The sequence below is a fragment of the Ixodes scapularis genome, unplaced genomic scaffold (genome assembly GCF_016920785.2).
Source record: "Ixodes scapularis isolate PalLabHiFi unplaced genomic scaffold, ASM1692078v2 PGA_scaffold5__190_contigs__length_132052651, whole genome shotgun sequence".
In the NCBI taxonomy this organism is placed as follows: Eukaryota; Metazoa; Arthropoda; class Arachnida; order Ixodida; family Ixodidae; genus Ixodes; species Ixodes scapularis.
The window spans coordinates 72,455,432-72,479,921 of NW_024609880.1; the positions used below are offsets into that span (position 1 = coordinate 72,455,432).

The following is a 24,490-nucleotide window of genomic DNA, read 5'->3' on the forward strand; positions in this document are numbered from 1 at the left end:
ACAACGACGGGCAGTTCCTGGCGCGGTACCGCTTTACGAAGGGAACCGTGCGAGAGCTGCTCGGGATGCTGCCGCTACAAACGAGCACCGACTGCAGAGGCCTTCCGCTGACCCCCATGCTGCAACTGCTGGTCACGCTGCGGTTTTATGGTGCCGGGACCTTCCAGGTTGTGACTGGGGACCTCGTGAACGTGTCCCAACCGACAGTGTGCCGCGCGGTCGGAGTAGTTACGAGGCACTTGTTCCGGGACCTCGTTCACTTTCCCAGCGCCGCCCAATTCAACACGGTGATGCTCGATTTCTTCGCACTTGCGAAATTCCCCAGCGTCACCGGGTGCATCGACTGCACCCACGTGCGAATCAAGAGCCCCGGCGGCGACGACGCGGAGGTGTTCCGCAACCGCAAGGGAGTGTTCTCAATCAACGTCCAGGTAACGAGTGCAGAGTTCGCGGTTTACCGAATTTAGAGTTTAAAGAGCAACGTTTGCGCGATCGCGAGATGTTATTCATTGGAGTATGCGCTCATGTTTGACTGCATGAAATTTGGAAATTCTGCCCCAAGCATTGTAGTCAAAGCCCTCTCGTCTTTGCTTCGCTATATGCAGTGGTTGAACTGCTGCGCCAAACTGAGCCAGAATGAATAACCTGCTACATGTTGCTCTAAAGCGTCTGGCACATGACATGGTTGGCGATGCCACTGAAAATTAAGAAAGTACAGATTTTTTTTCCCCTTGATGCTATGTGCAAAAGTAGGGCTGCACGAATTCTATGTGCAAAAAGTAGGGCTGCGCGAATATTCTAATTTTCTAATAGTAGTTCAAATAATACGTTATTTGATATTCGCTTCCAAATGAACTGCAATATTCATACTTTTCGAAGCTTACAATGTTCATATTGACATTGTCAGAACACATCACTTGAGCAGTTTTTGTAATGAAAATATTTGTCGAGTATTACGACAGCTTCATTCGATGGGACCATTGCCACTAATTTTTCTTACTCATGTCTCCATGTTTCATTTCAACGCAATCTACTTGCAGGCTGTCACCGGCCCCCAGCTGCAATTTTACGATGTGGTTGTGAGCTGGCCCGGGTCGGTACACGACAGCCGGATATTTGACAACTCCCGTGTGCGGGTGCTGTACGAGGAACGCCGGGTACCAGGGGTGCTGCTTAAGGACATGGGCTACGCCTCCTTCTTCTTCCTGATGACCCCCCTGGCAGATCCCGGTCCAGCTAACACACCACGAGGCAGGCAAGTAAATTCTACAAGTGCCTGAGCAAATGTAGGGCTATGTGTGGAGACAAGGAAAATACATAATGACAAATACACAGCGCAAAAGGACAAAAAGGGAAGAGACACACCGGATAGAACAGCGCTCTGTTCTATCCGGTGTGTCTCTTCCCTTTTTGTCCTTTTGCGCTGTGTATTTGTCATTATGTATAACCAGAATCAACTAGCCCAACTTTCTACTTTATTAAAGACAAGGAAACCATTATATACAAACGTGGAACAGTAGTAAGACTACTGAACTTGTGCGCTAGTTGCGATGGTTAAATAATGTATGAACAAAATAAGTAAGATACTGGGTGTGACAACGTTAGCCCCGAAAATATCTGCCCTTATTGAGGATTATAGTCACTGACACAATGAGAACTGCAGGGAGTCTTTCTGCCCTGCCTCCAGAGCACGCTCAATGCCTTCTCGCATGCTTTGGCTGCACATGCATGCACGAAGTGCACAAGATGACAATGTGTTACCGAATGTATGATGCTGATGCTGGAGGCGGGACAAGTGAAGCTTCTCCTGCTTGTCATTGTCTGCGGCTAGTGCGTTGTGCTGGAGCATTTTGAAATCGAGCTACTCGGGAGAAAGATATGAAAGGGATCTACAGGCAATATTATAGTTTAATTAGCCACTCATGATATTCCCTCACATGATCAGGTACCAGAAGGCCCACATCAAGACGAGAAACTCTGTCGAAAGGGCCTTTGGCGTCTGGACGCGGCGCTTCCCCTGCCTCGACATGAGGCTGCAGCACAAGCCACGTCGGGCCGTGCAGATCATCACAGCCTGCGCTGCACTCCACAACCTGGCCTGCCTGAGAAAGGACCCACAGCCTCCACCTCCCCCAGCTCCGCCAGTTGTGCCTAGGGCACGGAGACCCAGGAGGAGGGCCACACGGCCAGTCCACCTGCCACCCGCCGTGGACACCGTGGAGGACTCCCTCACGGGCATACAGAAACGGGAGCAAATCATCGAAAGAAGCTTCAAGTAGAAACTTCTTTCGAAGTGGAAGCTCCCTTCTGCAATGACTGATCGAGCTTTGCCTTAAAGGGGCGGTGGAACAATATTCAGTTATAATGTTTTTCACTTTACACAAGCTTACTGGCACTAGAGGAACCCTAGTATACTTAAATGCAATGCCGCTGACCAAGAAACATTTTTTGTTGCAGTGTAATTTCAGATAAAAGCAACCATTTTCTTTCAATCACTCCTACACAAACGCTCAGGGGTCGCATTGTCGGTGTAGTCCCGCCTCAGAGTGACAATATTTGAATGCGGCTCACAGATTGGACCTTATAGTATTGCGTGAGCACTCGATTTGGGCATGTGATAACAGCTTGGCAATCATTCAGGTAGTGCTGCAACGATGACAATAGCCAAACCAACAATGTTTGCGATTCGGCGCGTGTCCTGTACTATGATTAACATTGGTGCCATATAATCGTCTCCAAATCACTTGGCCACTTTTTCTGGCTGCAAGTTAAAGGGGGAAACTCTGCCATTTATTTCATTTTTTTCTTCGGCGTTTTTTATTGCACGGGTTTAAAAACACAAGCGTGTTTCATAGCTCATAAACTTTGGGGATTTGTTTTACGCAGTATCTGCACGAAGTACGAAAAATTGTTCCATCGCCCCTTTAAAGCTTTTGTCGTGAAAGCGGCTTTTTTTCATTGTACTGGAGTAAATAGCACGCGTCCAATGAAACTGTCCTATAAGCATCGTCTGGAGGTATGTTCATATGTTAATAAGTTTTTTTTTTGCGTGTGTATTTCGCAAATGCCTTTACTGTTTTTTCTATTGCTGTTTATTCACCAATAAAAATGTGAAAATATTGCCAAACCCTTTGTTGTAGTGACTGTGCAGTGGCTTTTTACTAGTCCAAATGATAATAGATGAAGGGCAGGAGCCATTATGGAATTATGCATTTTCTCAAAGCATGCCTAATGTGAAACAAGCTGAAATCGCACCCTATCCTTTTCTGGATATAGCCCCAGCTTTCAAATTCTGTGAAATAAATTAGATCCCTTCAAAAGTCGAGGCATTGGCACTTTTTTTTTATTTTTCGCCTCCCTGCTGAAGCTCCCTGAGCTTCCACTCCGCAATTTTTAAGTTCGTCTGCTCCACCTGGAGCCGCACGCGGTGCTCTGCCACCTTCATCTGGTGCTCTGCCACCTTCATCTGCTGCTCCTCTTCAAGGAGCTTGATTCGAATGGCAGATTCTGCCCTCAGCAGAGAACTTCGTACGTCGTTCTCTGCTGAGAGAGCCTGCTCTAGGAGCACCATTCTCCCTCTGGCCGGCCTGCCTTCATCCTGAGTCGCCGCCACCCTGTCGCTGCTGCAGCTTGAAGCAGCTGCAGGAGCAGGTACGGTCTGCTCGGTGGGGGGACCCGGGTCTGCTCCTGTAGCTGCTGTGACACTGGCACTTGCCTCTGGATCGGCGACGTCCATAGAAGGGCTGCCAGGTAGGTAGTTGTCCCCTGTCACAAGATGGGTAAACCGATATCTGGATTACAAGCCGTTAGCACGAGGTACAATGTTTATAAATTGCACGGCATGAAATGCACTGCAGGTCACATTGCCCCTGGTTGTACCGTTACGACTGCTGCACTCGGGCGACGTCTAGATCTCCTCAGGCCTCTCGAAGGTTGTCAGAGAAGCTAGCTGTAGTCGCATTTCGCATTCCCGGAGACTTATCTTTTTTGCTTTGCAGAGTTCGAAAACGAAATCCCCTCTAAGTGAGATAGCGGCCCCAGAATCCAAAAGTGCAGCAAAAGGAAAACCGAGCAAAGTCATCGTCATGCACGGTTCAATGATGATAGGCTCGGGCTGGATTCGACATTCCGATGGAATCTGTGCTGCGGCCTCACTGCCGCAGCACCGGGACTGTAACGGCTTTCAGCCAGTGGCTGTTTGGTTTCAACGTTAGCGGCCGTGGTAGTTTCCCTGGATGTTCTGGTTCCAGCCCTTTGCTGCCGTCAGCTGTATCCAAATTAAACTGCGACAACTCGAACTGCAGGTCACGTTGCCCCTAGTTGTACCGTTACGACTGCTGCACTCGGGCGACGTCTAGATTTTCTCAAGCCTCTCGAAGGTCAGAGAAGCTAGCTGTAGTCGAATTTCGCATTCCCGGAGACTTATCTTTCTTGCTTTGCGGAGTTCGAAAACGAAATCCCCTCTAAGTGAGATAGCGGCCCCAGAATCCAAAAGTGCAGCAAAAGGAAAACTGAGCAAAGTGATCGTCATGCACGGTTCAATGATGATAGGCTCAGGCTGGATTCGACATTCCAATGGAATCTGTGCTGCGGCCTCACTGCCGCAGCACCGGGACTGTAACGGCTTTCAGCCAGTGGCTGTCTGGTTTCAGCGTTGGCGGCCGTGGTAGTTTCCCTGCTTGTTCTGGTTCCAGCCCCTTTCCCGCCGTCTCGTGCCACCTCTTGTTTGTAGTGTCCAGAAGTCTTGGACACTAGTTTCGTTGGTGGTCGGGCTGCTCGCACCTGTAGCAGCAGTCCGACAACAGTTGCCTGCTTAGGTCACCCACACCGAGGTGTCCGCCTCCAGTGATCTGGTAAAGAACCACTATGGGAAGGCCTCTACCAGGCTTGTGATTAGCTGTTGTGGGGAGGGCTTGTTCCGTTGCGGCGGGGGTCAATGCTGCTTTGCTGCGGGATTTCGACCGCAGCGTGCCAGTTTTCCCCAGCACTTGCAGGAGCACACTGATACAAATGGTTCGCTTGGGTAGTGATCTCCGTTGGGCCCCAACTTGCGATAGGGCACGGCCAACGACCTCCCACCTGTCGTGGCGACCCCCGCCCGAGATCCTCACAGGCACTGCTGTGACCTCCAGGGACCTCTCGATGAGAGTTAGTCGAACGCCATACATGTCACGCCAACTCTCCCGGTTGATGTGGTGGGGAGGAGAGGTCTCATTCGAACAGTCCACTTCCGTGGAGGCCTCGGGGCATGCTGGTTTGAGTGCGTACTTGGCTGGTGGCGGCAGCACGTAGTTCCGCTCAGCATGAAGAGCTTCCTCGATGAGGCAGGCGTGGTATCTTGGGTGGCACAGTCTTCTGACCCGAGCTACTCTGTCCGACTCCGGTGTATTCGGGTCCGCCCTCTTGAAGAGCTCTTGCATGACCTGAACGTACCGGTCCTGACTTTCGTCCAAGTGCTGCGGCCTTGCCTCGAGCTCTCGGAGAATCTGCGTTGCGTAGTCCACAGGCAGGAACTCTTCTCGAAGCCTTGTCTGGCTCGTGAACGGGGCCTGCAACCCCAACCAGCTTCTAGCACTGGCTTGCAACACCAGCGGGACAATGCGGTCCATGATGAAGGCTTACGAGGCACCGTAGGCAAGGTGGTACGTCTGCAACTCCCCCAAGAAGTCTGCCACGGACTTAACGTCGTCGTACCCCACGTAGACTGGTACAGTCAAGTGTGGTCGGGGCTCTTGCGGCGGGGTCTCCTGCTGGCCAGGCGTGAGGGCCATGCGCTGCATCACGAAGTTGCATATCACCGCGACCTTTTGAGCAGGTTCATTTGTGCCGCTGCGGCCACTGCAGCTTCCTGCTCCCGTGTGAGCATGGCTGCAAGCACAGAAAAAGAAACGCCGCCCAGAAACCAACACAAGCGTGCGAAACCATTGCCGCAGTCACAAAACGAACGGTCAAAAACAAACCAATACAACAAACGCGGACGTGACCGAAGCACGGGACGGTAGGAAACACGGGGAGTGGAAAAAGGCTTACCAAAAGAAGAAACCAAGCCTCGTGAAATTTCTGCGAGTGAGTAGCATACCACGCTTGGGCGCCATTGTCGCCGGTTAATTTGTGCAACATTAAAACAAAGCTATAGAATGGATTCTGTGTTACCAATCCCTTGTGAGGTGCACACTGTGACGGGGGGGGGGGAACCAAGGATGATAAGAACGACATACATGAAAACTGTGAGTTGGACTGAGCAAAAAACGAGAAAGAAGACGCAGTGAACGTGGTGAAGGTGTGAGTAACTAGAAGACGAAGGCAGCAAGGCCAAAGCAAGAGATGGATATAATGAAAAAGGAAGACGTGATGAGAGGAAGATGACACAGGCTTGTGATACGTGAAAAAAGGGCGGGCACGACAGGGAACCCGGCTAGACAGCAGTGGTCCTGGCAGCCAAGGAAGAGCCCGGACAGACAAATCCAGGCCCGTGGGGCTGTTAACCAAGCTTGCTGGGAAACATCCGCTTGTGCCAAGCGAGCCTGCCAACTCCATGCCAATGCCGACGTGCAACACCGTGCCGTAAGCGGATTTGCCGAACTGAACTTTGCTTATATATCTACACCGCTTTATTTCTTACTTTTTTTTCTTACGACTGTAAATATCTTCCGTCTTATCTTCACCGTTCTGGAATTCTGAGTCCCTTTATTTATATTTTTCCATCACACGCAACCTACAAGTGGCCTAAAGTGCAGATCGATGTGTCTCAACACTGTACCTGCATACTCGTACACTGGGTCGCAGTCGACCATGCCCTCCAGCAGCCGCACCACTGGCTCGTTCTGGACAGGGGGCAGATAGGCGGCTCCGTCGGAGTCGTTATCGTTGTCAAGGCGGGTGGCCATGTGCCCCGCTACTGCCCCCACAAGCACAGAAATTGCGCTCATGGGTGTGGGGGGCGGCCCCCCTCCTAAGGAACAATCGTGTATGTCAAGTCACTTGATTAAAGCAGTCGAGATATAGGCACATACTGAATATTCTAAAGAAACACTCCTGTACATAGACGAGGCTGGGACGTTTTAGCACGATACTTTTGTGACACGGGTAAAAAATAGAAAGGTAGGTTGATCAATAAGGCAATAACGCCGTAAGAGTAAACTGCAACAATGCCATATTATGCCCTTTCGCATACAAAACAACTATTTCCCCTATGGAAGATATGTCGACATCTGCTGTGTGCCTCAGTACAACATAGCTAAAGTGGATCTAAACGGGAGCGGGATAATCCACGGCACTCGGAACATTGCGCATATCACGATCTTTCTATATACTGAACTGAAGAAAATGCGGAATGACACACGCTGACAAAAAGGAAGCGCGGAGAGGTTTCCCAATATGATCTTTCGCCAATCGCAAATGCTAGGTTAGATCGATCACTCCGAGTAACATGAACGAGCAGGGACAGAACACTCACCTGTCTTGTGGGTCTTGCGCTTCTCGTCCGAGCGCTCGTTCTTCCACTTTTGTTTGAGGTTCCCCCAACACTTCTTGAGCTGATTAGAGTCCCGTGGACTAACGCCCGGTAAGCAGTTATACTCATTGCAGAGTTTCTCCCAGGTCTCGTTTTTGAGGTTCGAAGATACGGAGTCTGTCTTTTTGCATTCAATGATCGTTTTATGCTTGCCGACAAGCCCCGATAGAATAGAGATTTCATCAGCGGTGAAGCGCGGCGATTGTTTTTTTTTAGTGGCCATTCCACTGCTGCTCAAGGGTTGGGGGAATCTCAAAAGTTTTACCGTTTAACAGAAGAAAACTTGCACAGAAGGGAAGGCTGGAGCGTCCGGACGAGCGAAGAGCAGCGAAGAGCGTGCTTGGCGGCTATTTGGTATGTTGCTAGACGAAATCATCATTATGTCCAGAAAACGCGTACAATCGCTAAAATAATTAAACTTCCCATTACCATCTCTCGCGATTTATGTTTCGTAAACATATGCTATAAAAAAAATTTAGAGAAGTACCTTATTTTAAAGTCTGAAAGAACTTTTACGAGAAAAACTGCAGCCTACTCTCGCTCCCAGGCGAGGAGGGCCGCGACCGCTCGCGACTTGAACGGGACTTGACGAAGGAAGTTCGCGGGAACGTCTGTGAAACGTAAAACGCAGCTTGGGCGTTTTCAAGTCGAACTTGGTGTTAAGGCGGACTTGAGCAAGTCGAAGTTTGGCTTCAGTTCAAGTCACATCTATGAATTCGGGGGTTAGAGTCTAAAGGATGGCATATAGCATACCAATGGCTCCCATCACACGTCGGTATCTCGGGCAATGAGACAGCCGATCGTCTCGCTAATGCAGCTCACCACATTCATGTACCAACACTTGTTATACCAAAGATGTATGAGGCCAGAATTATTATTCACAAAGAAATAGAGAAACTACATCCGGACACGCGCGTCTCTATATACCGGGAAGCCACCCGCACGCGTGCCTCCGAAGCTGTCCCGAGCCTCCGCTTCTCTACTGCACAGACTTCCCACTGGTTGTGCCTTTACTGCGAAAGCCCTTCACCGTATGGACCCAACAATAAACCCAAACGGTCCATCCTGTGATGTTCCCGAGAACCAGGACCATCTCCTCTGGACCTGCCCTACTCTAGCGGACAAAAGAAAATCGTTTCTCGACGGCCTGCGGCAAGCAGGCGTAGCAAGTGCTACAACACAGGACATTCTTTTCCCCCCAGGCTCTGCACGCGATGTTTCGAGAACATTCGCCGCACTTCTCAAGTTCTTGGAGGACACCAGTTTATTTGACCGCCTCTAACCCCGGTGTCTGACATACACTGGGCGATGGCAACACATCAACGACCGAGTCACAAAAACTGCTGACCAATCGTTCCTTTTTTTTTTTTTTTTTGATCCCTTCTCATGCCATTTTTCCTCTGTTCTCTTTTCAATCCGTTCTTTTTCTTTCCTCTCTTCTTTCTTTAACTTTTTCTGATCTCCCCTTTCATCCCCTTCCCTTCGCCGGAACTAACTCGCCCCCACTAAAGGAGTGACCAACATGTTCCGACTTTCCGCTACCCTCACCACTAACTACTACTACTACTCAAACAGAACAGGCGAAAACGTGCGTATTGATGAAGAGAAGAAATACGAAGTAATAAACCCCTACAGTGTATGGATGGAAGGAAACGTTCATTGGGTGGTTTGGCTCCTACGTAAAATTAAATAAAATTGTAGAATAAACATTACTCGTTATTTCTCGTTTACCGCCTCTTTATGAAACGCGCTCTATGTTCATTTCACGCATATTCGATCACCCATTTTTTCTATTATTAGGCCTCCTATTTCTAGTTGCTCGTTTAACAACCGCTGACATCTTTTATCATAAAAATGGAAAATGCGGATCCATTAGAAAAGCGATCGAACTATTATATTGAACGCTTACGTCCTTTCACTTGCTGCTGGCATTTAAAAGAAACAAAGTTCATCTTTGAGGTTCCATAAGTCCCCAAAGTCCATTCTCCTGGATGTATTACGGCAAGGAATATGAGGTGTTACACGAATACAAAGGAAGTTTTAACGCCATAGCATTTAGGAGCTGGTGTCGCAAAATATCCGGCGTCGGAGTCGGTGGGACCAAAAAATCCCATAACGCAGCGCGCGCAGGCACGTGTGATGTCACACGTGCTGGAACGCATCGGCACGACACTGGGGCATTTCTAGAGCGTATTGTTCTCACCGAATGTTTCGCCAGTGAACTAAGACTCGTCGCCCACCCAACGAAACGCGAGGTTGCACGAGGCAAACATAGTAGAACCGGAAGTATTTTTTTCCGCCTGTCATGGCGGCCGGAAGTGGCGCGCACAACCTGCATAATGGACCTTTTCCGAGAAGCGTTCTGCGCACGCGCGAGCGCCCGATGCCAAGCGGTGGAAGTCGGCACGAAATATCGAGGAAATTCGGATTGAGGCTGTAGATCGACGAGTAGAACACGTAATTGCAGCGTATATATAATTGTGTTACACAAAAAAATAAAGTTGACGGAAAGAAAAACGCGACGTTTGGGTGGACGCTACGGATTTCCCTCTTTAAAGTCGCGTTGAGCACGCGACGCAGCTCAGAGAGCGAAGCGACTGGTAGCGTAGCTCCCATTCTCGATTGGTAGCGCAGGAAGATCACTTCCTCGATTTTTAGTTCGTGCAGCCACCGCCTGGTGCCGTCGGTATTTGGAAAAAGTCCATTATATGCTTTTACTGTTCTGCCGTGAGGATATCCACACTCCGTTTCACATTAAATCCGACCGCAACCTAAGCTACTTTACGAAGGAGTGAACCAAGCAGAGCAAAAAGTGCATCGTCATGACGCTCGTTGTTTTTGAGCGTTTCCTATGGTAGGCTAGCTGAAGAAGCCGCGCACAGTGAATGCGGAGTGATCCTACGTTTTATTTTTATGTGTGAGGGGTTTAAGCGGTAGTAGGCTCACAAAAACGAGGAACGACGTGACGATGCAATTTTGGCGCTCTTTGATTGACTCTATCGGCTCATAACATTGGCTAGGGCCCGACATGAAACGGAGGCTGGCTATGCTTCGTCTCACCCTACGATGGACTAAAGGCAAAAGCTACGAACCACCACATCCAATCACGAGCCACTTAGAAATTACCTGGTATTTCGCTTCAATGAACGTTACTGAGTGACTCATCAATTTTATATTGCAAAGCAAGCCACGACATACAGGCTCTTTGCAGTGTCGAAGCTATAGAAATGATGCAGCGCATTTTCATGAGGAGCATTATTCGTTCATCCTTAATCTATGTTAAGCATGTCATAGTTTATCGTGGAACGTGATTGGACATGGCTGCCCGTAGCTTTGGCCTTTAGTCCATCATAGGATGAGACGCAGTATAGGATACCAAGGACACATACAATTATTATAATTATCGTTATCTTAACTTTATAGTAACTCGACTAAAGACGAATTGACATCCGTGAAATTAAAAAAATAAACAAAAAGGAATTGAAACAGTATGGCGACGCGGGTGGGAGTAGGATAGATATGGCTAGAGGGAGAGCGAGGAAGAGTAGAAGCGGAAGAACAGAATATATGAGGATAGGCGGATGGAGAAGAAGGACAGACTGAGAGATATGTGTCTTTACACGGAAGACGCGTTTTCCGGGGTCTCATTTAAGCGCTGACACTGGAACGGCAGTTTGCGTAACAGCGGTCTAGGGTTTCCAAAGGTTTGCGCGACGTGACCGACCTTTTGTAGTGCATATGTCGGGCACTTCACGCTGTCTTCTAATCGCGTGTGTTTCCACCTGTCGTTGTGGATTTTCTGCGGATCCACTAAGAGCCCTTTGAGTCAAGATCGCAGCTGGCGTTAGTAGAAGGGACGGTCTGTTTATACGCAAAGCGAAAACTGAACAACCGCATACCTGTTTTCACGTGAGAGATGCCTCGAAAACGTTTTCGCAGCACTAACCATTCGATCCATCGAAAATGTGAGATGCCCAAGAGAAATTTAACTCCATGCCATGCAGCTACTTTATTTTATTTATTTATTTATTTATTCATTCATTTATTTATTTTTAGTTACCCTAAAGCCCTGCCCGCGGCCTGCGTCCAGCTTGCCCGCTGCTACCGGCCAGAAACACACGCGGCTATAAAAAACGGCACCGCGACGCGCTCCGACTACGCGAAAGAATATACCAGAAAGAACGAGGAACTGAATCGTAACGGGGATCTCTCGCCATGAGTGAACACTGCCATCACCAGAATCACCATTCTTAGTCCCCGGCCTTCATGTTTCTGTAACTCTGTTAAAATTCCTTTGCTTTCTTATCTACATTTTGTTAGCATTAGTTTTGATAACGTCCGTAAAGTTCGTCCAATATTCGCCTCGTCAGTTTCGTTTCTTAACTCCACCTTGCCATTAAAGGGATACTTCAACGAAATTTGAAATATTCCCGTCGTGTTCAAAAATAGGTTGAATATGATCCACAATATCCGTGAATGACAATCGCACGTTTGTATCTTGAGCCTGGTGGCTGTATTTTTCGTTATAAACGGCCCACTCTGCCAAGTGCTCGGAGAAGGCCCAGCTTAGAGCACGTGATATCCAACGCAACCGTGACGTAGGTCGTCTCAAGACGAGCAAAGCTACGACGAGGCTGACGTCGAGAGGATGGCCTAGTCGGTCCAGCCGCCGAAGCGGCTGCTTTTGTACAAATTTTGAGTGACGGGTTAATCTTCCATAATCTTCTAGGGGGACAATAGCGACTTCTGCCACACACAAAAGGGATTCTCGGGAAGAGGGGAGTTCCTCCTGCCCCTCTTCTCTCGTCGTGGCCGGAGGCGAGACAACCTCCGTCACTAGCTGCCAAGGTTGCTAGACGGGCATTAAAAGCGAGGCGTTAAAGACATCCACCAGGTGCTCTTTGCGAATAATATAATTCGCTTTAAAATTCCTTTTTGTGACTTTTTTAACAAGATATTGGTATGTTCGATTTGATGGTGCTTTTTTGAACACATATGGACCAAAAAATGAGCGCCGAAATTTCGTTGTAGTATTCCTTTAAAACTTAAAAACCCGTCGATTTTGTGCGGTTTTTCAGAAAGCCGTAAAACACTTCGCGTGCCTTCCATCGTTCTGCAATTTGTTGATTTAGTGTTTTTCGATGATACTGAGCAATTTTCTAATTGAAACCATGCCCTTAAACACAATATTAAAAGGTTAATTAGGCAAAAATAATTAACAAATTTATTATCCCGCACTTTAATAATTTTACTAAATGGGCCCCTAGCCCGGGACCAAAACGCCACAAGCCTTTTTTCACTGCGACGAGTAGTTTTCGCAAGAGCGATTTGGCCTGCGTTTCCTGAATGTATATATAAACATAGATAGATAGAAAAAATACTGTTCCGTTGGACGACGAAAAGATATAGGGCGTTTTTTAAAGCTTAAAAGAATTGTTTAAAAAAAACCGCAAACGTTAAAACTTATTCCTCGTGTGTACGGCCAAGGATGGCATTATGTGGGTTGCTAATCTTTGAGATAATTCGGCTGATTAATCAAAATTCGCTGATTAACTTTTTAGACACTGAAAAAATCATATTGTTGCAATTAGAAACTTGTCATTCCTGACATTTGTCAGTCGTCACGAATGACAAAACCATTTGTCATTTGTGATATTTGTCATGATATAATCAACCGCGTTAGGCAGCGGCAAGTTTTGTATGTGCTCCACGAGTTGTACCTTTAGTTCACTACTACGCGTCTCACGTTTTCAAAGTCTTTTTTTTTTTTTAAGTACTGATTTAGTGATTTTTCATGACGCTCAGCAGGTTTCTTGTTGCAACAATATGTCTATTTTCACTGATTAAAAAGTTAATGAACGAATTTTAATCACGAATGACATTTTTTGTCCCGAATGACATTTGTCACTCATGACATTTTGCCCCGCACGCGCTGGCTCGATGACGCGCGTGGCAATGTGGCGACACTGATAGAACGCTGGGTGGAGAGTATGACGTATACACTGTAATGTTTGCACTACGTAGTAGTGATTCCGGAAATGCCAAATCTCACGAATGACCTTATTTGTCACGAATGAAATATTTCACGAATGACATTTTTTGTCACGATTGACAAATATCACGAAGGACATTTGTCATTCGTGACTATTTGCCACGCACGCGATCGCTCGGCGACGCGCACGTGGCAATACGGCGACACTGATGAAACGCTGGGGGGACAGTATGACGTATAGCCTGTAATGTTTACATTACGGAATAGCGATTCCGGGAATGACAAATGTCACCAATGACCTTTTTCGCCACGAATCAAAAATCTCACGAATGACATTTTTTGTCACGAATGAAAAATGTCACGGAGGACATTTTTCATTCGTGACCATTTGCCAGGCACGCGATCGTTCGGTGAGGCGCGTGGCAATATGGCGATACTGACGGAACGCTAGGGGACACTATGGCGCATAGCCTGCAATGTTCACATTACGCACTAGCCATTCCGCGGCTTTATTCAGTGTTGTGACAAATACTCAACAAAAGTATTTAAGATAAGATACTAAATATCCATTTCAAAATGTATTCAGAGTAGTATTTAAGCTACATCTAGCACGAACTACCTTGAGTAAAGTACAATTACTCTGAAAAAGTAATTGAATAGCATTTAAAGATACTTGGCAAGTTTTGCAAGCTAAGAACTCAGAAAGGGGTGCTTTATTTGTGATTACTTCTCTGAGAACCACATTTTACAGTCCTCTTTATGAAGTTCAAGAGCGCCTTGGCTACTGCAATTGAATTTTACTAGGAAATAATTCGGGATATGTAATATAATACGTGCCAAAATATTTTAGGAACAAACGAGACTCATGTATTGCAGAAATGGCACCGGTCACGCTTTAGTTTGGCGGTAGGCTCAGCTCGAGTCATCACACATTTCGCCTTAAGTACGTAGATGACCCCCGCGATTCGGTGGACTTGACATGCAATCCGGCATTGCGCATCCATATGAGCCGAATTCGATGCTGATCAGGCAGCCATACTTGTTGGTGAGTACACGAGTGAAGGACACACGTGCACGCTCAGGAGAAATATTGACTGAATGACAGGATACCCTGTCGCTGATTAACAACCAAGAGCGAGTACGTCGTCCCCCCAGACAAAAGGAACAAAGAGCACCTGTACCTTCAAACTCTAAACAAATTAATATTACAGAGGTGAAGAGGGAAACAGAAGAGAATGTCCACAAAAATGCTCATAAACCCCTTTGCCCTGCCCCATTTTCTAGCAGTTCAAACGATTCTTGACGCACTGAGGTGGAGATGGTCAAGATTCCAGGTTCAGAATCAAAAACAATGCGCGCATTAGGAAGGAGAAGAAACAAACACTTTTTGAATGAGCTTCAAAGCAAACGTCAAGCCACAATAGGCACATAAGGAGCTTTGAGAAGACGAGTATAGGTCACTGCAGCTCAGTAAAGCCAGGAATCTTTGGCCAAGTGAGTGCCTGTGCTCGCATGGAAGTGTGCGCGTTTTCATACTGGAACCCACTGAACCGGCGATTTCCGAAAATGGTTCAACGTGATTGCACCAAGCGTTGGCGTCACAATCCTCCGCTGACTGAACCACTTTAGCTCCCGACAGAAAGTGGGGTCTGAGTGTCAAATCCGGATCACGTCACCAGCACTTTGCTACCTTTAAGGGTAACGTGCAATTCAAAAAGAGCTTGAAAAAAAAAAAAAAGAAGGAGGAAAAGTCGACAGGAAAATAAGAGGACACATAGAGGCGGGCGTACTTGGGGCTATCTATTTCGTCTTCAGTTGGCATTTGGCGACTGCGTTTTGCTCGCGCCTTGTTTCCTGTTTTGTGTTTGTTCACTTGGCTCCAATTTTGTAATCGGTTCAGCTTTGCCCTGGAGTTTGACGATCTCTAGTTACGTAGATTGTTCCTGCAAAAATGTTTTTCCAAGATTGCGAAATGAATTTGAGATACGCGAGCACAAGAGGCCACAGATTCGCGTCCCTGTCAGTTCGTATATCTCGGGCCTCCTATTACGTACAACCGGAGCCTCCTTACCTAAAGTTTGATTTGTGACACCGTCGTGCTAAGTGAAACGTTTTTCCAGATAATAGAGTGTTAGTTTAAGGTGCATGAACGCGCATGCGCAGTGCGATGCCCCAAACTGCACGGGTTACGAGAGAGTTCATGAAAGCAATTGAGGGCTCACCGCTAACCGGTTTCTTGACGTTTGTTTCCTATATTTCTTTTTTGCCTTTAAGAATCATTTCTAATCGCTTTTTGATGAAACTTTCAGCGTACTGTGCATTGTTCAATCTTTTCCGCTGTCTTTCAACCGCCATCCCGATAAAATGCATGCAGGACCAATTCAAAGCATTTCTGACCGAGGACTTCACAATCCCTGCTTTCACGATTTTGGATGGACAACTAACCCTTGACACGTACAATTCTGAGCTAAATGAAACTATATTTCGCGCGACGACCAAAATGGAGCTCAAGATACAGTTGAGCCAGCGGCAAGCGCCCGTATACACGAACTCATCTCTGTTACGTCACGGCGCGGTTCTGGCGCGTCGGTCACACTTCCGGTCTGGGGCTGTGGGCAGAAGTCCCCATGCCAGACGTGTATTCCTGAGTTGCTTTGAAGGGAACCTGACAAAAACCTGCCTTCTCGTCAAAACGCCGCGACTGGGGCTGTACTAAAAGAGTCGAGAAAGGTTTGAAGGTCAAATTTCATGTGCTCGGTTCGTCCGAGATGGTGGATATGTGCCGTGAAAAGGGAAAACTAGACGCCGTCGGACCACGATTGTTTTGAGCGGGAAGCACTTCAGATTGAATTCACGAATACTTCTGGTTATCAGATTTTTTTTTTTTGTTCTAACATGAACGGTGAAAAACCGCGAAGTTGTACGGACCACCTGCGGACTACGTTCAGTGCGTCTTCAAGTCCAGAAGGGCCGCTTGACTGTTCGAACTGTCGTCTGCTCTTTCAAACGTTTCTGCTTGTCGTCTGCTCTTTTAGACGACACCGGCCCGTAGACCAAACGTGGGCCCGGTACTTGCGATAAGAAGTAAGTGCAGGCATTAAAATACTCAAGTTTGTAGGTTGATAAGCAGGCTCGATATAAACCGTAGATAAAAGGATGTATTGATACCAGTGGCCATCACCGACTTGTTATGCCTGATTCACTTGGTTCGATTCTGCTTGAAATTTTCAGCATCGGTTCACGCTTTTGCAGCCCGATCGACGTCCCGACTGAAAATTGCGAGCGAAATCTCATCATACGAATCAGGCTTTAGCGTACATTCTGCGCCGTCCACGCGGAATGAATCGCCGCATGTCACATTATTCACGCGAAGTTTTGCGGTGCAACAAGCCTCGGTAATTTCGCAGAGGCAGCTCAAGTAGTCAGACATCGCCAGGAAGACGTAGAACCTACAATTCGAACGCGAAAAAGGGCAGGGGGACTCACACCGACGACGACAACATTGCATTTCAATGGTTTGCTTATGGGCGACGGCGAGCTTCTTGCCCGAACCCCCATCGTGCATGCGCGGCGCCGGTGGTGTCCGCTAGGGGCGCTCGGGTTTATTTGTAAACATGAGTTGGTGTATAGACCATTTCATTTAGCGCTCTCAGGGTGGTGCCATTTTGTTCGGCCTTCTCCACACATCCGGGAAGTTCAGCAGGTTCGGAGGGGTAAAAACGAGAGAGAGGGCAAGCGCCCGATTTCGCTAACTCCGTTTCACCTTATGTTGTACCCAGACTTGTACACGTTACTGAAAAATAGTAAGGAATTACACTTACAATTACTCAAGGCTAAATTGTAATTTATAACAATTACAATTACCCTGCCATAAAAGTAAGTGACCGTTACCCCAAAAAGTAATCCGTTACTTTCGTGGCGTTACTTTCAACAATATCGTCTTGAAGTAAGAAACAAAGGGAAGAGGGTTATTCAAATTCTTATTGTTACAACCTGTTTCATTTAATAACCTTGAGTATTTTTAGCAACAGCTGACTCTCGATAGTCTCGTCAGACATTTTGCGTTATTTTTTACTAAAGGTGTCGAACGCTACGCTGAACACCCTTTAGACTGAGGCACTGGATGGGAGTGGCATATTGTGCATCACGAATGTTCTATGCTCTGCTTCGAGCTTCTTCAGCGAAGCAATGGAGGTACTATTTACCTCGAAGATACCATTGTCGAAATCGCGAAGCTGTAGATGTCATCCTACATCTAGCCAAAACTAGAATAATTATTGATTTATGTCCATCTTAACATACCGGCATATATTGCCAGACATTAGCAAAATATAGTTGTAGCAGTAAAGTGATAATTAAATAATAAATAAGGTTTGGCTCGATATTGTTCTTCCTTTCGTTCTGAACAGGTCGAGTTTCGGGTGAGACGTTGGTGCATAAAAGAAAAGTTTCCAGTGTATACATATAAGTCTAAAAAGAAACAAGACACTCATAAAAACAATTATTAGAACATCGGTTAAAACAAGGAAATGTACACGCACGTTTGCCGTGTGGACCTTTCTTGGTGCCGTTCAAAAACGCACGGAGCACGAACCGACTGCAGTTTACTCCGGTGTTTTCCAGATAGACCTCCGCTGATGCCACGGGCAGCGAACGGCAGGGAGCTAAGCCGCACCATCACCCAAGCATCACCCCACTGACGAGTTTCACGCTCTCCTCTAGCCCAGAATAGCAAGTCTACGTCAGCCACCATTATGTTTTATTTGTAAAACTATCTGCTTGATAGCGTCCTGCTGGGATAAAAACAAGAAGAACAAAAAAGGAAGACTATTACCATTTTCGCAAGTTCTCGCAAAAAGCTGACTCACAAGAAGGATGACTGAGGCGCAGATAATCTGACTGAAATTCGTAAATGAAGTGGGCCAACCCTAGAAGTTGGACTAGAAAAAAGTAAGTAGCTTTTAAAATAGGGTCAAATGAGGTGAAAAAGACAGAAAATATACATCCAGTTTTCTAAGAGAAAATGATAAGTGTGCAACAACGAACGAGGATGCTTGTGGTAATAACACCTTCACGTATTATCACATCTCTCTTAGCGGATTTTTGGGTAGTCGGAGCGTTGTCCGAGAAGGACATTGTTGACTCTTGTCTGTGCGCTTACCACCCCGAGCTTCTCGAAGAAGCACACAATCACTTGGTGTCCTCCTCTCCCGTCTTCGATCGCAAAGAAAAAAACAAAGGGACTAAAAAAAGTGGTGCAACTTGCCCTCCCCCCCCCCCCCCCCCCCCCCGCTTTTTTTTTTTTTTGTAGAAATCCGTATTCGGATTTTTTGACGCTGTTGTGCGGGTCTAAATAAATGGAGTCAAAAACTTGGCTTTGCAAAAAAAAAAAAAAAAAAAAAAGGCTTTGCGGAACTGAGGAGTCCCAAGCCTCCCTTTGTGCTGCTCAATTCGCGTGACAGTGTCACTGCGCTCGACTTTCCCAAAATAACAACAACCCTTCTTTATAGGGGGGGTCCTAAAAAATGTAACGTTTTACAAGGAATCCGTTAAGTGAAAAATGTAAGGGAATTACTTTAAAATTACTCTAGAAAATATGGAATTATTCCGTTACTAAATTACTGATAAATGTAAGCGATTACAAGTAATTTCGTTACTTGTAACGGATTACATACAAGTCTGGTTGTACCGCAGACATGGCTATAAGAGCGAGCTGATAGCGTTGGGAGCTACTCTTAAGAGACGAGAGCTTGTGCTGCCGAGATGTGCCCTAGAGCAAGGAGGTCGCGCTTGCAGCCTTTCCTGCGGTACATCATAAGGTGAAACAGAGTATAGCAGATGACAAACTGGGAGGTGGCCGCTCTCCATCTTTGGACTGTACCGGCGGGCTGTACAAAACATCAAACTCTCGCTCGTGGCTGCCGTTAAAGGACACATGCAAAGGAAAAAAACATTTTTTTTTAGACAGCTTGGATGGAAAAAGGATGTCATAAAACGATTTTACAACGAAGAAACAAAATTTTTAGAGCTATATTTACGGCGCCATACGAATTTGTAGTTGGCGCTCGCGGGAGCCGCCGCTGGTCACGTGGTAGGCCCGCGCGCCGCCGCGCTGCGTCGCCGCCGCACGCTGAGCGTTGTGCGAACGCCGCTTCAACGCGTTTCTCCACGCCGCCGTCGCCGCCGCCGCACAAGTTCGTCTGCTTCGGGGCGCCGCCGCCGTCGTCTGACAGGCGCAGAGGTCTATCACGTTTGCTTGCGCTTTTTCAGGAGTTTCCTTTGGGCTCTAAAAGTTCCTTATTCGTCTTGGTTTTTTCTTATATTTCAAACAAAGATGAATAAGTTACTTTTAGAGGCCAGAGGAAGCTTCCGAAAGAGCGCAAGCACCACGTGATAAATAAAGACCAATCACGTGATAAATACGAACCGCTTTTCCGCGGTGCCCGCGGGCGCCAACTACAAATTCGTTTTGCGCCGTAAATATAGCTCTAAAAATTTTTTTTCTTCGTTGTAAAATCGTTTTATGGCGTGCTTTTTCCATCTAAGCCGTTTAAAAAAATGTTTTCTTCCTTTGCATGTGTCCTTTAAGAAGTGGTTCGCGTTCTTAGAATCATCGACACTACGTTGTAAAATAACCAATATATGACTTTTACTTTTTAAACCGCACAGAAAGCCGAGGCTGGGGCGTAGCAAGCATGATTAAGGCAGAAAGTTCCTGTGAAATGATTACAGATTACTGTTACATTGATAAAGACTACGAGATGTCGTCGTTATTGATAAGGCAGAGTAATATAGCAGTGTGTTAACGTCCACCAAGTGGAAGTGTATGTCTTTTTCTGCTTATTTAGATTATGTTTTAGAGTTTGCGATAAAAATAAAACATAATTCTGGGAGGTGACTTTAATATTAACATGCTACTTGAGACAACAAATCAATGCTATTCGACGCACTGATCCAAACAGGCGGATCTGTGAATATGATAACGGCTCCAACGAGAATTACCACTGAATGTGGTAATTCTCGTATGTGTGTGCGTGTGTGTGTGTGTGTGTGTGTGTGTGTGTTATTTTTTTTATTGACTTTGTTCCTATTTTTTTGTTCTGATTGATACTTACCCTGAATGTACCCCCCCCCCCCCCCCCTTCATGTAATTCCCTTAATTGGGCCTTTAAGGTACCATGAATAAATAAATAAATCATCAACACTACTGTATCTTTTTATTACAACCTACAATAAGTGAGATTCTAAATCTGGTATAATAATCACTGATGTAAGTGATCATTTGGGTATATTTTTGTCCATAAATAAAAAAGGAAGCTAAACAACAACAAAAAAAGGAAAGAAAAATCAGTGAGGGGCGCAGCTCCAGAATATAGCGCGCGGACACGTAGACGACAAAGCGCGGACACACGGACAACAAAACTGTTTGCGGTGTTGATTGGCAGGGGGGCTTGGAACCTCTGCCCTTCCTAAAAAGGTAGCCGATTAGCCGATCTGGGACAGAGAACTTGATCTTGCTGGCGAGTATGGAAGAACGGAGGAATATAATGATTACAAGCGCAAACGGAAAGTCTAAAGTTTGGTAAAGAAGCCTGATAATACGCGAGTAAGTGCTAGGGGTAGATAATTAAACAACGAGACAAAATATGTACGCAACTTTAATAAAGCGGAAGAGTGTGAATGGTTCTAGGCTAGGTGCCGCAAACTACCGCTCAATACAAAGGGCTTTCATTCATTCATTCATCCATCCTATGATAGAAGACATACGCTTTCTGAAAGTCTTCACGACGACTCTCAAAAAAAAAAAAAAAGGAATGAACTGAAGAGAGACATCGCTGAACAGACGTTAGCCTATCAGACGTCGGAAAAAAGAGAGCAACATTTAGCTATAAGAAAAGAATCAAGGTGGTTTTGTGCCATAGCGACCAAGAGCTGAGTGGGCGAACGATCTTCGTTCCAATATAATCGACGCAATATTGCCTTCATCAAAGAAACGTCGATATGCTGTCGCGTTTCGGAGTACTATAGTCTGCAGTGTAGCACCTAAAAACAGACCGATTTCTTTTTTTTTTTAATTAATGGGATACTGGACCGAAATTTCGAGCTCACTAAACAAGGCCGGGTGGATAGACGGGAAGCTGCAAAACCAAAAATATCACTCATACGGCGATATATCTAACGGATCGCCGTATTTTTCGGGAAAGAAGTGCGCGACTGAGCCCGGCCGACAAGGCCGACGAGAAAAGGCACGTCACGATTCCCATTCCCTTTCCTCCTCGCCACGTCCCGTGGAGCATGTGAACCGAAGCGAGGAGGAGAGAAGCGAGGCCGCTCCTCCTCATTCTCAAATTCTCCTGGAGCACAGTTACGTCAAAGAAATCGCTTGATCGCGCCCTTCTTTTCCAAAAAGTACGGCCATCCGTTTGAAATATTGATGCACGAGTGATGTTTTGGAGTTTGTAGCGTCCGGTTCAATACTTTTGCAGCCTCACTTTGCGAAATCCGAATTTCGGTTCAGTATCCCTTTTAATGTATCCCATCGTGTGTTATCACTTCACATCTACTAGTTTAGGTTACCTCTTAAAACTGGTTTTGAGCAACATACATAATGAGCAGTGTAGGGAGGAGCGTCAGTTGTCCCGCCTCCAACGCACGCTTTCAATAGTGCTTCGGCATCCGTAAGCCTTGAGCATTCACCCGCTGACGAAGCACGGCGGAAGACAACGGACTGAAATGAGCGTGCTGTTTGGGGAGGCCTTGCCATTATAACCTTGTCGGTGATTATAGTACAGTCCAATCTCGTTAATTCAAACTCTTTTATTTCAAACTTGCGGATAATTCAAAGTAACATGCAGGTCCCATCCTATGCATGTCTACGTAAGAAAACTCCCGGTAAGTCAAACTTTGCTTTATTCAAACAAATTTTCGGTTCCCCTTGATTTTGAATTAACGAGATCCGGCTGTATATTGCAGTCACATCAAGGTATCGGTCTTCATGTGCTCATGCCAAGGCGAAGAAGGCGTGCAACGAAAAATTAGTCCTAGCACATGCGAGCTGGTGTAAGTTGAACATGATGGTAAACCTGAGACTGGGGCTGGAGTTGGAGACTTGGTTTTAAAGTTGGACACTTGGTATATAAGGCGTGCACGATATAAACGTTTTAGCTGAATTTGAGACGTTGCCTGTTTTTCTTTTTTTTTTTTTGTCTCCCTTTGATTTTTTCCTTTTCCTACTCCAGTCTCAGGTTTACCATCATGTTCAAGACGTGTACACGTTTGTTTACCGATTCGAGCCGCATATGTGGTAAAAAGAACTACACATATTATTTCTTTGCTTTATTTATAACTCTCACATAGCTCGCGAAATAACAGTTCTCTTTTCAGCGCTGTCAAACGTGAATTCAGCTATCTTCTCCACGTGCGTCGAATGGAAGCTTTCTTCGTCGAGTCCAGCGCATGAATTGTAGTAAAAATACTGCGGAAGTAAATTTTCTTCTGCTATATGAATTGACGTGATATTCTTTGATTTGGAACCTATTTCTCGACGCAGATGCAGGTCGTTCTCCGAAAACCGCCGCAGTAGCCTCTTTTGTACCCACTGCTCCTGCAGTAACGGTGGCATTTACCTTGCCGGTGTGGGCAGTGGTGACCAGTGCGGCCTGTAGATGAAAGAAAATCAATTGTTTCAAGAATGGGTTATGATTCCCCCGTCTGTTGCAAAAATTCGGCGCAGAAAATCTCGGCATCACCTCTTAGAAACTTTTTTCTCTCCAAATGTTACAGTTCTCACGAAAAAAATATTAATAACATATCACCAGCACTGTTGGCCATGAACACCTGTTGGTTCTGTTGTTTATATTTTTTGTAACTGTAAGATGCATCACCCTTACGTAATGCTCATAAATCAAGTCAATAAATAAATAAATAAATAGATTTAATTACTAGTTTCATTCATAATTTAAATAATTCCTACATTTATTGCATCGATATACCGTGCCGGGAGTGAATACCTTGACAAGCTGAAAATTGCGTTTAAGTTACGAGGTAAGCACTTCGTTATTTCAACAGAATAATATTAAAAAACAGCATACACAGACATCATCTCATTTGCACGCAAAGTTAAGTTGTTTTATATGTAACTATATATATATATATATATATATATATATATATATATTTATAACTATACTTACGAACTCGAACAAGCTCTTTTTCTCCTCCTTCGTCATTTTCAGCCAGCGATGCACTGATCAGACCTTCGAGAAGACAAAAGGATGACAAAGTAATCTCCTTCATCCCCCCACGTTTTGTTGCACTTCTCTTTTTATTATTATGCGTCTTTTTTAAAGCCAAGGCTTACCAGTGATCAGCAAAAAGGCAAGCGAGATGGCAAGGACCTTCATGGTTCCAAGTAGCTACCGGAGGTTCAGTTGAAGCGAGATGCACTGCAACAAGCAGAACAGTCGAACTCATGATGACATAAAAACAGAGAATAGAAAAGAATGTCGAAGTGTTCAGGCACTGGACTAATGTTGTATCAAACAAAAAAAGGGAAAACGTTTGCTTTGATGAAGAAATGGAACACGAAGTAATAAACACCTGGAAGGAACGGATAGACGAAAACTTTCATTGGATGGTTTTGCTCCTACGTAAAATAAAACCATAGAATAAACATAATTTTATTCTTTCAGGTTTTCCACCTTCTTCTTAAATGTGCTCTTTGACCGGATCCCTTTTTTGATTAGGCTTCCTTTTTTTTAGCAAATTCTTTAACCAACCGCTGACAACTTTTATAATGAAGACGCGAGAGGCGGATTCATCAAAGAAGCGATCGAACTATTATATTTAACGTTTACGTCCTTTCATTTGATACTGGCATTTAAAAGAAACAAATTACATCTCAGAATTCCCAAGATTTCCTGAAGATCATCCTCCAGGAGGTATTACGGCAAGTAATATGTTAAAAAGGTACATATAAAGTTTTG

General features: G+C 45.8%; 4 protein-coding genes across 4 annotated transcripts; 1 reads left to right on the forward strand and 3 right to left on the reverse strand.

Annotated features, from left to right (window-relative positions):
- Positions 1–335: 335 nt before the first annotated feature.
- On the forward strand, positions 336–2,531 carry LOC120836825 (putative nuclease HARBI1; the record flags this gene model as incomplete). Its single annotated transcript, XM_040205899.3, has 3 exons — positions 336–431; positions 1,041–1,255; positions 1,946–2,531. Coding segments are annotated over 3 exons (645 nt in total), but the record flags the coding sequence as incomplete, so codon positions are not given.
- A 790-nt stretch (positions 2,532–3,321) lies between these two features.
- Positions 3,322–7,951, reverse strand: LOC115316667. Its single transcript, XM_040205903.2, has 3 exons — positions 7,457–7,951; positions 6,761–6,952; positions 3,322–3,765 (listed from the first exon to the last, which is right to left on the reverse strand). The coding sequence occupies exons 1-3, from the start codon at positions 7,734–7,736 to the stop codon at positions 3,344–3,346; spliced, it is 894 nt and encodes a 297-aa protein (XP_040061837.1). The 5' UTR covers positions 7,737–7,951; the 3' UTR covers positions 3,322–3,343.
- LOC120836829 lies at positions 3,735–6,839 on the reverse strand. Its single transcript, XM_040205904.2, has one exon. It carries the CDS (start codon positions 5,607–5,609, stop codon positions 4,752–4,754), a length of 858 nt encoding a protein of 285 aa, XP_040061838.1. The 5' UTR covers positions 5,610–6,839; the 3' UTR covers positions 3,735–4,751.
- Positions 7,952–23,039: 15,088 nt separating the features above from the next.
- LOC120836827 (defensin-like) lies at positions 23,040–23,908 on the reverse strand. Its single transcript, XM_040499293.2, has 3 exons — positions 23,866–23,908; positions 23,699–23,761; positions 23,040–23,164 (listed from the first exon to the last, which is right to left on the reverse strand). Exons 1-3 carry the CDS (start codon positions 23,906–23,908, stop codon positions 23,040–23,042), a joined length of 231 nt encoding a protein of 76 aa, XP_040355227.1.
- Between the last annotated feature and the right edge of the window lie 582 nt (positions 23,909–24,490).

Excerpts from the sequence above, each read along its gene's own strand:
- LOC120836827 (XM_040499293.2), bottom strand. The coding sequence starts at position 23,908 with ATGAAGGTCCTTGCCATCTCGCTTGCCTTTTTGCTGATCACTG. Across the intron at positions 23,762-23,865 it reads TGCCTTTTTGCTGATCACTG|GTCTGATCAGTGCATCGCTG; the intron begins GTAAGCCTTGGC and ends GTCTTCTCGAAG. Across the intron at positions 23,165-23,698 it reads AAAAGAGCTTGTTCGAGTTC|GCCGCACTGGTCACCACTGC; the intron begins GTAAGTATAGTT and ends TTTCATCTACAG.
- LOC115316667 (XM_040205903.2), bottom strand. The coding sequence starts at position 7,736 with ATGGCCACTAAAAAAAAACAATCGCCGCGCTTCACCGCTGATGAAATC. Across the intron at positions 6,953-7,456 it reads GCGCAAGACCCACAAGACAG|GAGGGGGGCCGCCCCCCACA; the intron begins GTGAGTGTTCTG and ends ATTGTTCCTTAG. Across the intron at positions 3,766-6,760 it reads CCCAGTGTACGAGTATGCAG|GGGACAACTACCTACCTGGC; the intron begins GTACAGTGTTGA and ends ATCTTGTGACAG.
- LOC120836829 (XM_040205904.2), bottom strand. The coding sequence starts at position 5,609 with ATGGACCGCATTGTCCCGCTGGTGTTGCAAGCCAGTGCTAGAAGCTGG.